Raw genomic sequence first — 12,682 nt, 5'->3', positions numbered from 1 at the left:
CCCGCTTACCCCCATGCTAATTTCTTTAAAAGAAAAGAAAAAAGAGTTGATAGGATACTGGTGAAAAAGGGGCACAAAGAGGGAAAGACAATAGAGGAAATAGCTTGGGATGTGCAGGAAGGGTGTGGGGAAGGTCATTAGCTGCCCATTTCTTCTACAGCAACAGCTGTGCATATACACTGAATTTGGAGGTAGATTTGGACACTCAAACCCCTGGTAGGGGGTGAAGACAACAATAATATGTTGTGATGCCAATTAGACTGGATTACATGTGTCCAGTGGACATGTATGTGAAAAGGACAGCTATGTATGGGGTGAGATATTTTTGTGGGAACAGATTGCCTTTTTTTTTCAGGTGAGAGTGGGATGTTGGGGAGGGGTAGTAGGTGTACTTGGGGAGGTAGGTTGGGTAGGTTAACAGACAAGACAAACAAGACGCATACAGGGGTGGTATATGACACATGTGGGGGGTAAACACTTTGATTGGGAGGTGTGTTGGAAAATCGAAAGCCCATGAGCCCCCTATTGGAAACAGTGTGACTGAGGTCCCCGCCCAGGGGCAGTCAACACTGCACCTTCACAACCCCGATGGTGGCTGTGCTGGGGGCTGAGTTGCAGAGCCAGACTGATGCTCTTGTTGTGACACGTGGCCCTCGAGCTGGCATAGAAGATCACCAAGCTGCTGGTTAATCTTCCTATGCACCACAACCCTGACCAGGTGACAGGTGCCTGTCTGCGCCCACTCCCGGGGACGAGCCCCATCCCCTGAGGCGGTTCCACCTGAAGGTGGTGCAGGACCATCGGACAGGGAGGTCCCAGGTTGGGCCGCAGACATGCTGGTGCCCGGTGCCATGGCCAGCTGAGGTGGGACAGGTGGGCCTGCTGGGACTGGCCTTCCCAAGTGTGCTATAGTGTTTAGATTTCATCATCATATGTGGGTTAGTAATAGTCAACACATTCCAGGGTTAGGTATAACAGCATGCATAGATATTCACATTAACCCAGACACCAGGTGTGAAACAGTTGCATAGCAAACAGAACACATGCATATATGGGACCACAGTGGTAATAAGACCACAGTTATGTCGTAGGATGGATCCTCTCAGACAAGGCAAGGGATCTCTTATTCACCCTCACTTGTTCACTCTTCAGTTGACACTTTATATGATAAGGTTTTGACTCCTTTTAGGCACCAGTTCTTTAAGGATGTGTTTTGGGCTATGCAGGAGACCAGAAAACCCACTACTATAGCAGTAACCCACGCCTGGGTGTGGGTAATGCTGGATTTACCCACGGTTGGCGTGGTTTGGTCCCGAGGCAAGCCGGACCAAACAAAGCCAACCGTGGGTAAATACAGCATTACCCACCCAGAAGTGGGTTATTGCTATTATACCGTGACATTATTTAAGAAAAGAAACTATTACTTTTCTTAAATAATGGCATAGTATAATGCCTGTTTACTGCCCTTCCGCAGATGTCTGGCATCGCGGTTCTGATGTACTGCGCTCCTGCGCAGTACATCAGAGCTGTGGGCAAAAGCAATGGAGAAAGCAAGATCTCCGTTGCTTTTTTTTACTATGTTAAATGGGTTTAACATAGCGAGACAGTTTTAAAATAAGCAACGGAGATGTCTGTTGCTTATTTTAAAACTGTCTCACTATGTTAAACCCATTTAACATAGCGAACAGTAAAAAGCAACGGAGATCTTGCTTTCTCCTGCTTTTTTAAAACCTGTCTCGCTATGTTAAATGGGTTTAGCATAGCAAGACAGTTTAAAAAGCAACGGAGATCTCCGTTGCTTATTTTAAAGTTGTCTCGCTATGTTAAACCCATTTAACATAGTGAGACAGTGTTTTAAAAGTAGTTATACTAATGGAAAAAAGTCCGGGCGACCGGACCTTTTTCCATTAGTATAACTCGATTTACAATGTGCACGCTGGCCAATCAGCGTGCACGTTTTGGGGGGGTCATGGTATAATAGTAAATCATACCCACTACTAGTAAATCATATCTGACTAAATGGAAGGAATTTTCTATTTGGTGTCTCAGGAATGACCTGGGCCTGTTTTCTGTGAGGGTTCCTACTGTATTTTCTTATTTGTGTGAGTTACTCAATTCTGGCTTGGTATATTCACCTGTTAAAGTCAATCTGTCAGCAATTTCTGCTTATCCGTCTCTGAATCTGCCTTTGGATTCTAGTTTTGAACCCAAACAAATTTTAAAAGGCATCCTTCATATTCAGCTTACAAGAAAGCCTGTTCCTCCTTCTTGGGACCTTAATTTTGTTCTTGAGAACTTGACCCAGTCTCCTCTTGAGCCAGCACTTTCTTCTTCTGTACAATAGTGTACTTGAAAGACTGTACTACTGATAGCCCTTACTTCTGCCATAAGGGTCTCTAAGCTTCAAGCACACATGCAGTTCAACCTTTTTTTTTCATGAGGACAGGGTGTCTTTACACACCAGTCCATCTTTGATGCCCAAGATGGTTAATGATTTTTCCTTGAATGAGTCCATTCATCTTCCTTTTTTCCCTTTTCTGTAGAATTCCAGTGAGAGAGTTCTTCACGCCTTGGATTTACATAGACAGCTCACATATTACTTGGACAAGAGAAAACATATCAGGAAGTCTGAGCAGCTATTTGTTTCCTTTCATGCCAGGAAATTGGGTTTGGCAATATCTAAGTAAACCATTTCCTCCTGGATTTCAATGGCCATTTATTTTTGTTATTCTTTTCATAGCAAGCAGCTGTCCTCTTCTCTCCATGCTCATTCTACCAGGGCAGTGGCCACTTCTGGTGCTCATTTCATAGGTCTGGATACTAGAGCCATGGTGGGAGCTGCTACTTGTTCTTCTATTCACACTTTCACCCAAAATTACAAGTTGGATGTCATTTCTAGAGCCATGATGGGTTTTGCCGGGGCTATCCTTCATGTGTTTTTGGAGGGCTTTTCTGAGGCTTTCTCCTTGCATACTTTACAATAGCTTTTGTACTCTCCCAGGAGTAAGGAATGCTGCAACAGTGACAAGGACATACATAGTACAGCTGTGTAAGATCTTAAAGTAGCAGTAGATGTCCTACTTCTCACTGTTGCAGTATTCTGTCCCTCCCTCTTACACCCTTTTGCTTTCTGTTGTTTTTCTTTCTGGCCAAGGGATCTTGTTTTCATCTTCTGATTCTTCTTCCCTTCCTGGATGTATGTTTTATAACTTTCCTCTGGGGTGCTGTAGTTCTTCTGGGGCACTTCAAGTCTGAGGATTAGCTGCCCATACGTCACCATATGTCTTACATATTCTGCATACCACTGATATATGACACCAAGAAGATGTAAAGGCTTTGGTATGCCGACCAGATGATCAGCTTTCCTTTGCAAGATATCCCAAGAGTTAGGAATACTGCAATACTGAGAACTAGGACATCTACTCTTATGGTAAGATCTTATGCAACTGTATTTTCTTGACTTCATCTCTTGTCCCAAAGCAGTGGGGCATAAAGATAGTGGTCAAAATGGTCATATTAACCTTCTGATGGCAACACCTGTGGACAAGAGACAATAAACAGGTGTACATCTGATGCTAGTGTTATGTCACAGAGGCCATGCAGGAAGTTATAACATGTACTGAGTGGTTTAGATGAGCTGCAGTCCTTCTCTTTACATATAACTGTTCTTACGCTTGTTGTGACGGCCATCTTGGTACTATGTTCCCTTCCCCTTTTCCTTTGTTTCCATCTCTGGACTGAGACCTAGTTTAACAATATCCTTACTTTGTGTGATAACAGTAGAATTGCTTTGTTACTGCTTCCCACCACTTCCTGTTATTCCCTTCTTTTATTATCCATATGTGATAATGAAACATGGAAACTTCAATAAATATCATAAAAATAGAAACAGACCTTTGAGAAATGTGGCCAGTGTTTAATTTCCAGCATGAAAAGCATCTGTTTGAAGCACCTAGTTGAAGGTGCACCCTGCATGTGTTTGTGATTGTTGCAGTGGCCTAGTGCTCAGTGTCTTTCGGCTTTTCCCGGTTAGAGGTCACCACAGCAGAACTCCGGTCCGCTAATGATTGGCAGTAGATTTTTATGTGCCAAGTTGCCAGCCCTGAAGCACAAACTTCAACGAAGGTACACCCATTCACGCATGTCTCCAGACAGAAAACGCTCTAGCTGAGAATCGAACGGGGCAACGTCTTACTGTGAGGCGACAGCGCTACCGCAGCACCACCATCGCAGTTAGTGGCCTAGTGTATGGGTACATTAATCACTACAAAATAGGATGACAGCTCTTAAGTCTCATGTATGCACATTTCCACAGATTATCATACTTTCAAAAACGTATAAGAAATTATTTCCATCTTCACTTTTTGAATCATTCAACAAGAATATCTACTAAAACTTGATTTTTGTCCCTGATAAGATGTACTTCATGAGACAGAGTTACACGGTGTCACTCTCTTCTAACCTAATGACGCAGGATTAAGTAGCAGACAGCACAGCTAGTGTGGAAAAAGAAGCTAGTGCCAAATCTTACAGCTTGGCAGGTGGGAAGGTGGGGAGTTGGGGGGTGTACAATGTTGTAGTAAAGCAGCTGCTAATTTTTCATTCTATTGTTAGTTACATTCAGGCTATGAGCAGATACTGGAGTGTGAACTTCGGGTGTAGCTTGGCTAGGTTTTCAGCACAGATTGATAAAGCTCTGACAATGACTCAGGCAGATCAGGATTTATCAGGGCATTGGACCAGCCACCTAGCAGTGTCAGGAATGAGCTCATCTGTCTCTAAGGGGATTGAGGTGGCTTGAAGTTACAATACTCATTAGATGCAAGGTGTTAAAGCATGCAGCAAATGGACCCAGGAGGTGTGCACTGACCTGCCAAACAACATGTAGTGTTCTAGCTGGATTTCACACATACATATAAGCATGTATGTGACTCTAAGCCAGTATTGCAGGCCCCACCTCAGTGTTATGGATGTCAAGCCACTGAGGAGGAGACTGGTAAGCATATGAATCCCCAACCTAACCTGCTCAAATGATAGCTTTTTCTTAATGTAGTTCTTGCCCTCAATCAAATGGTCAAAGAAAACAAAAGTATCAGTTTGTCTGTGGAGGGAAGGCTGATTACCAGGAGGTGTCCACTGACAGAACAAGAGACAAATAATCACGTCAGGTACTGCTTTCATAGTATACTTACAGATGTGGGGAAAGTCATAACAGCACTGATGGCCAAAGCTGTCAGGTAAACTTCTTTGCCCCTCACATCCCATTTCTACTGCCATAGTCATGCTACAAAACAGTTGACTGTCTGCAGGAAGGTCCTCCTGACTGAGAATCTTATGGGGCTCAGCCAGTCAGCATCTGACTTGGGGAAAAAGCAAGTTGAGTCATGGGGGAGGGAGGCAGCATTATGGAGGCCTGCAGGAGTAAGGGCAAAATGCAGAGTTTTAGAGTTGTTTGTTACCTAGCTGTGAAATATCACTTGGAATTCATAGGTTCATAGGTGTGTACTAGGCTAATGGCCCTGGAGCCTTTACAAGCCTAGCCCAAAAAAAAATTGCTCAGTTACCATGCCAGCCAGTGTTATAATTCATTCAATCATTTTTTTAAAAACTAGTCAATAATGATCACCTTTGTTAATTTTAAAAATGTATTCAGTGTTACAGATGGCTCAACAATGGCTAAAAATTGTGAAAGGATGATTGCTGAAGCAAGTCTACTACAATTCAAATTGACTTTTCGGGTAATTAAACTAATCAGAAAAAAATGTGTCACCTTGCCATAAGGTGGCAGTGTACTACAGTAAATTCCTCCAGAAACATCCCATCTGACTATCTTCTCATCTGTATTTTTATTCATTATTTTCAATAACGTCAGATTACACCTGCATCCTCCTACTTTTCACTTTTCAATGCATATTTATTTTAATTTTACTTATTTGAATTTAATAACCAGTTTAGTCTAACTGGACAGAGCCAAGGCTAGCCTTAGAAAGTGTGGGGATCAGTTTGTGCTGCTCTCTGATCTGGTGCCCCTCAACAATAGTTATGGAGCAAATAATAGAAAGAAAATGTCTAAAAAAGGTCTTCTGCTTTTAATAACTGTACCAAGCCACTTGTTTTATCTTGCTACATTTGCAGCAGCTGGCTTAACACAACTTAGACTAACTACACATGAAGCAAGTGCCACAGTACTGACACTGTCAGCAAGCAGTATCAGAATTAATTTCTATTCTGTCTTCCAGAAACTCTGGTACAGAAATGAATGCTGTAGTGTGGGACCCCCAAGCCACAGCCACACCTCTATACTTCTTTACTCATGAATTTTGGAAAAAGAAAAAAAATCAGGAATGTTTTTAAATTTTACTCAAATTCACTTAAAAATAACGGAATAACAGGTTTTCCATCAATATACATTTCCTAATAAATGTATTTCCATTTGGTCTTCAAGGTGAATATTTGTTTACTTTTTCTCCTTGCTCCTGAAGCTGTCTGGTGTTGAGATAGGCAGGTGCAAACAGTGCTGGAGTGTAATACTGGCATTTGTCATGGAAATACCAACATTCTAACAAGTGCCACTGTTGCATTTGCGGTCACAGCTGAAACGCTAAAATGCTCAGTCTGCAGTAGATTTTTCTGTAGCAAGATGCTTGTTACTTTTGTCTTAGCTTTAGTTCTGACAAGCACAAGGCCCCACTTAGATCCCAAGCCTTATTATGCCCAGTCAATCCAGCTTGACCTGAGGCCAGTCCTGGACAGAATGGAGGCCAAGGAAGAAAATCTAAAGTTACAAACAGTAAAAATGTAGCAACAAAAGTAGGTCTATATGCAATGCTTAAAAGAGATATGCAAGGTGAACATTAAGAGAAGCAGAGATTCACAAAGAAATGTGTACATAATTCAACAATCTATGAGTCTATGTTAAACATATGTAAGAGAGCATAATACATGAGTATGGCTGTCTAGATAAAACAGTATGCAGATGTGATCATACATTCTTCCCACTAGAGGGCATGACTAGAACCATGTCTTTGATAAGGTTGATTTGAACATTCTCTTATCTATTTCAAGCAACATCTACTTTAGATCCACAAATACTCTGGGGCAGAAGTTTGTAAAGATTTTAACTCATTTGTCTGCTTTATCACTGTTATATTCAGAATCATGTTAGTCTTCATTGTATCTGGCATTGGTTGCCTCAGTTATTGTCACTATGAGGTGTTCAGCCCCAACAATGACATCAAAAGGGGCCATCATGGCACCCAGATGTGTTGCCAGTGGTCCAAGATCAACCAGCAACATAGATGCTGGAAAGCTGGCTAGGGGCAGGAGAATCATGTGACTGATGCCAGCCCAGGTGTGTGTGTGGGGGTAATTCTGCTTTAAGGTTTTTTTTGTGTGTGTTTGTACCTTATGCATGTTTGATCACCATTAATACTTTCAGTTTTTGATGCAGATGCACAGTCTACATATGAAACAAGATGCACCTATAATCAGATTTTGTCATATCCTTTAAAATGTCTGCTAAGGTACCACCTCAGAATATACTGAAAATATACTATGAATATATTTATGCCTACATTTATTCTCCAATATGCAGTTTGTCCTATCCAGAATCATAGGGGAGCTGCAGACTGTGTCAGCAATCAGTGGTTACAAGGTAAAGAAAAACAGTCAGAGGTGGGATTCTGCTATACTGTAGGACACCCGCAGGCATTCACTCATACACCTATGGGCATTTGAGAGGATTACCGTTTCAGCTAATGTTACATCTTTGGAAAGGAATAAGGCGGAGACCCACATGGATGCAATGAGCGTATACAGAGTGTGTATAGAAGCCACCCCATCTAAGAACTAAACAGAGAATCAAGAGCTGTGAGGCAGAAATGCTAATAGCTTCACTGATGTGCTGTCAAATGAGGATTATTATGATGGATTAATAATTTGCCACTGAATGATGTATTTGTTTGTTTGTTTTCCTTGAGGGGACAGAGTGTTGCTGGCAATAAAGTAGCTTGATTATCCTGTCTGAGCAATAAGCAATAATTACAAGTGTGTGCACTTTATGTACATTATAGTTTGCTATGCTGTGTAAATATAATTTCCCTTATTGCTGAAATGAAAACAATAGCATGTCCTATGTTTACTGAAATGTTAGCAATATGTTAACCCCTAGGTGAAGTATCTTTCTCGAAGGCCCTTAACATAGGTTGTGTAGTGAGAAAGAATTAAGTATACAGGTAGTTTGCTGAAGATAACTTCATTAAAGACCATTCAATCAGCATATAGGAACTAAATAGGCAACTTGTAACTAAGTGAAAGTTTTGCCACCTCAGAGTTAGTAATATTAGTTAGGGGGTGCAGTTTCCTCCATGGAAGGTATGGGGGAATAGCTCCCATATGAAAGTATATGTCTTCACTCGATCATCCAACCCCCAGGCAGCCCTCTAGATGAGTTGCCCATTTAGTTTTCTAGCTGCAACCAAACACGCTTTGATAAAGTCAGGTATACTCTGGTGTTAATACCTTTGAAGCCTTCTACAGATTGTATCTTTTAGACAAAAATATAAAAAAAATGAAATTATCTTCACAAATTAGGCAATTACATGTATTACCATGACCCCCCCAAAACGTGCACGCTGATTGGCCAGCGTGCACATTGTAAATCGAGTTATACTAATGGAAAAAGGTCCGGTCGCCCGGACATTTTTCCATTAGTATAACTCTACTTTTAAAACACTGTCTCGCTATGTTAAATGGGTTTAACATAGCGAGACAGCTTTAAAATAAGCAACGGAGATCTCTGTTGCTTATTTTAAAGCTGTCTCGCTATGCTAAACCCATTTAACATAGCGTGACAGGTTTTAAAAAAAAGCAATGGAGAAAGCAAGATCTCCGTTGCTTTTTTTACAGTTTCGCTATGTTAAATGGGTTTAACATAGTGAGACAGTTTTAAAATAAGCAGCGGACATCTCCGTTGCTTATTTTAAAACTGTTTCGCTATGTTAAACCCATTTAACACAGTAAAAACAGTAAAAAAAAAGCAACGGAGATCTTGCTTTCTCCGTTGCTTTTGCCCACAGCTCTGATGTACTGCGCAGGCGGCAGTACATCAGAACTGCCGCGGATGCCAGACATCTGCGGAAGGGCAGTAAACAGGCATTATACTATGCCATTATTTAAGAAAAGTAATAGTTTCTTTTCTTAAATAATGTCATGGTATAATAGCAATAACCCACTTCTGGGTGTGGGTAATGCTGTATTTACCCACGGTTGGCTTTGTTTGGTCCCTCGGGCTATGCCCTCGGGACCAAACCACGCCAACCGTGGGTAAATCCAGCATTACCCACACCCAGGCGTGGGTTATTGCTATAGAAAGGCACACTCTAACCAGTGAGTGGCTATCTCCTTCTGCCTTGGTCAGCACAATTTCTTCTGATGCTTAAAGGAATGATATTTGATTTCTAAAATGTGAATATCAACAATTCTACCAGTGATGTTTAAGCAAGAGTCTTCCGTCACTTAAGCCATATAAGCATATCCTTAATGATTTGCTGTAAAATCCACAGTTCCGCAGATAGCATTTTTAGAGTAAGAGCAGCCTAGGTTTGGGGATTTTGCTATTCTTTCTGAAAAAATCCAGCAAGCAAAGTGTTACGGTACTAAGTAACTCTCACACCACATAGTACAGCAGAGAATAATAATGTCCTTTATTGCAAAGAAAGGCATGTACATGGGAAACTTGGAAATCAAGGTCCTGCCTACTCGAAAAGCAGAATCAGACATTCTTTATACCTTTATCATTAAAAGCAGCATTTTTGTAACAATCTCAAAACAACCACTGACCAATTAGAAATGAACACTACAACATGAATTCTACTAAGACCTCCGGACTCTTTGTTTATGGCTTTCCATATCGGGCAGGAGTTCTGTATTCCATGAAAGAACATTCTTCAAAGAACAGAACTTTCTACACTTTTGTCATGACATTTTTGACATTTCTCATATCTGGCAGGAAGTAATTCATCAGATACATACTGAAAAGCACTCAGGAATCCATCTTGAAATGAAAGCATATAAAAATGAAATACCATTCTTTTAACATTTTTCTTCTGTACACTTTAGCCTTCACAAGAGGTTATCACCATATTTCAGGCATTCTGCCACTCCACTGGCAAAGAGGTACATTGCTCCCCTTTGCTGCTTGAATCCTGGGTTGCACAAGTGACATCGGTTTCAATGAGTCTTTGGATGGAAGAAGAATATAAGTGGCCGAAAGGTAATGAAGGAATGATAAAAGGCATCATGATATGGTGTTTGTTCATTGATGAAGACTGCAATGATTCTCAAATATCAGTATGAGACACATAGACGCAAAAAACTGTAGCAAGATGGTAGCATCAGTGAAGACTCATGACCCATGGGAGCAAAAAAGAAAAGAAATGCATAGTCCTACCCATAATGGAGTTGCTCACCTGACCTTTACTGTCTGAAGATGACACACTGATTTCCCTGCTTAATTTGGGGAAGTATTAGGTTAGCATTACCAGAAAAGGAGAACAATTACTCCAGGAAATCATGCTCATCCCATTAGGACTGGTAAGTTCCATATATACCCTTCTATGCTTTTATCGTAAATTCAATATTTGCAAACAGTCTCAGCTTCTCAAGTTACTTGGTGTCAGTCCTCATTGAGAGCTGTAGCAGGTAGGATGTGGTGAGAATGCAGGAGAGCTATACAGGCAATCACCAGCTAATGTGACAGTTATCTCCTATATGATGTCCACTTCAAGACTGTTTGAGTCAGTTAGGAATTAGAAAACTGCTAACCATCTTCTATAAAACATTAAAGCAGTCTGCACTGTTCCCTTCTGAACTGCTGAGTTTTAACACAGATCTCTATTTTGATTAAGCTTTAGTTATGCAAGTTTGACCAGCATTTGGTACTTTTTGAAACATTCAAGTTTTCAATAATCTCTCTCAAAACCAGTTTCTCTGGTTTCATACAAAAATGTCTTTCTGTCATCAGTAAGCTGTGTGCCATCAATTACAAATCCATTTTGGTGTTCTAATCTGCTATTGTTGCATATTCATGCATGCTGTATACCACAGTCTGCAAAATGTAGAGAAAGGAACACAAAGACAATTAGTGTATGCTTCGTTAAAATATAAACAATACTATATTGTATGCAAATAATGAAGTTGTTATTATAACAAGATGGATGCTGTTTCATTTTGGGACAGCAGACTGACATAGTGCACAGTAAGTATGTTTCATTGAGCAGCACTTATGAAATAGCACTTTTACCAAACACATACAGCAGAAAAAAAACATCTGTGGAAAGACCTCATGTACCCTCGCTCCCCTTAACAGTATAATCATTGATAAGCTCACAACACGTCAGGAGGAGGACTATTTCCATGGTGCATACTATTCAGCGAATTATGTTTGACAAACTGAGCAGATGAACTGTAAGGTAATAAATATCACTTGACTAACGATGCTGGGAATGTGGTTTATGAAAATATAAAATGAACTGTGTTCAATGGAAATGTGGAAAGCAAAGTCCAAATTCACAAATACTGTGTTTAAAGCAAAGAAAGACGGAAGACCCTCACCAATGTAGTAAAACAATGTATTAAGGCATTTCTGGCTTTGCACTACATGGAGATTTCATAAGAATGACCAACATACTCAAATGAATCTTGTATAAGAAATCTATCTAAAAACATGTAACTCAGAATAACCAGTGAAGTTAAAACAGTAACATTCTGTGGTGCTAATAAAAAACTATTAATACTTTGAAATACCAGATATTTTACTGTCTGGTACACTGTTATAGTCCCCTCCTCTTCTATACCAATGACTGCCATTCCTGACAAAAATCTTAAACTTCTGAAAATTAGCTTACTCTGTGGAATTCCTGTATAAGGCATTTGTAGAAACATATTTTTAACAGCACAGGAATGTTCATAAATAATCATAAATCATTTGTGATGGCTTTTGAGATGTCTTATATGCATAAAACACTGCCACTGTAAAAAGATGGCTAAGTATACAAAGGTTTGAGAGTTAATATAACATGCTTGTAGGCATTTATTTTTTATAATTAAAATATTATATAAAAGCCCACATTCATAAAATGGTATTCATGCAAAAGTCATACTGGAATGTTTTCCAGAGACTGTGTATGATATGTGACATGTTTTATTCCAGTAAAGACTTCGGATTATTTTTCTCTTTCTTATAAACAGATGTGGCTTTCTATCTCACTACTTTATAAAGCTCTTTGTCCTCACTCCTAATTTTCATATTATTTCTAATAATGTTTTTGATGTCATAGCAATCAATATGTTATTCATTTATCCTTTGTTAACTGGGTTAGTCCCACTTGTCTAGTGGCGTCTTTTCAGGGAAGAGCTGAGGTGGTATTTATATTACTATATATCTGGTCAGGGCATCAGGGCACTTTCCCTACCCTTCTTAATAGGTGCCATGGGATCTTTTACATCCACCTAAGCTACTACCAGTTCAAGCACATGTGACTTCTGTTTAACATCTAATCTGAAGGAAGACACACTTTGCTGCACTGTAGTGTATGCAGTCAATCTACCTAGTGTGGGAACAGAACTCACAGCCTTTTCCATAAACGGTGACTGTGCTACCTGCTGTACCACTGACATTGTG

The 12,682-nt window shown here is 40.2% G+C and overlaps 1 protein-coding gene across 1 annotated transcript in view; it reads right to left on the bottom strand.

Moving 5' to 3' along the window:
• Positions 1–9,680: 9,680 nt before the first annotated feature.
• The window catches only part of LOC122790392 (integumentary mucin C.1-like), a 533,572-nt gene continuing 530,570 nt past the window's right edge, over positions 9,681–12,682 (bottom strand). The window contains exon 10 of the mRNA XM_044057913.1: positions 9,681–11,107. Within this exon, the coding sequence (XP_043913848.1) occupies positions 11,063–11,107 (45 nt within the window). The 3' untranslated portion in view covers positions 9,681–11,062. The remainder of the gene's footprint in view (positions 11,108–12,682) is intronic.

This window comes from Protopterus annectens, chromosome 16.part0 (genome assembly GCF_019279795.1).
Source record: "Protopterus annectens isolate FY-2018-M chromosome 16.part0, PAN1.0, whole genome shotgun sequence".
NCBI lineage: Eukaryota > Metazoa > Chordata > Ceratodontiformes > Protopteridae > Protopterus > Protopterus annectens.
This window is presented reverse-complemented; position numbering and strand designations above follow the sequence as displayed.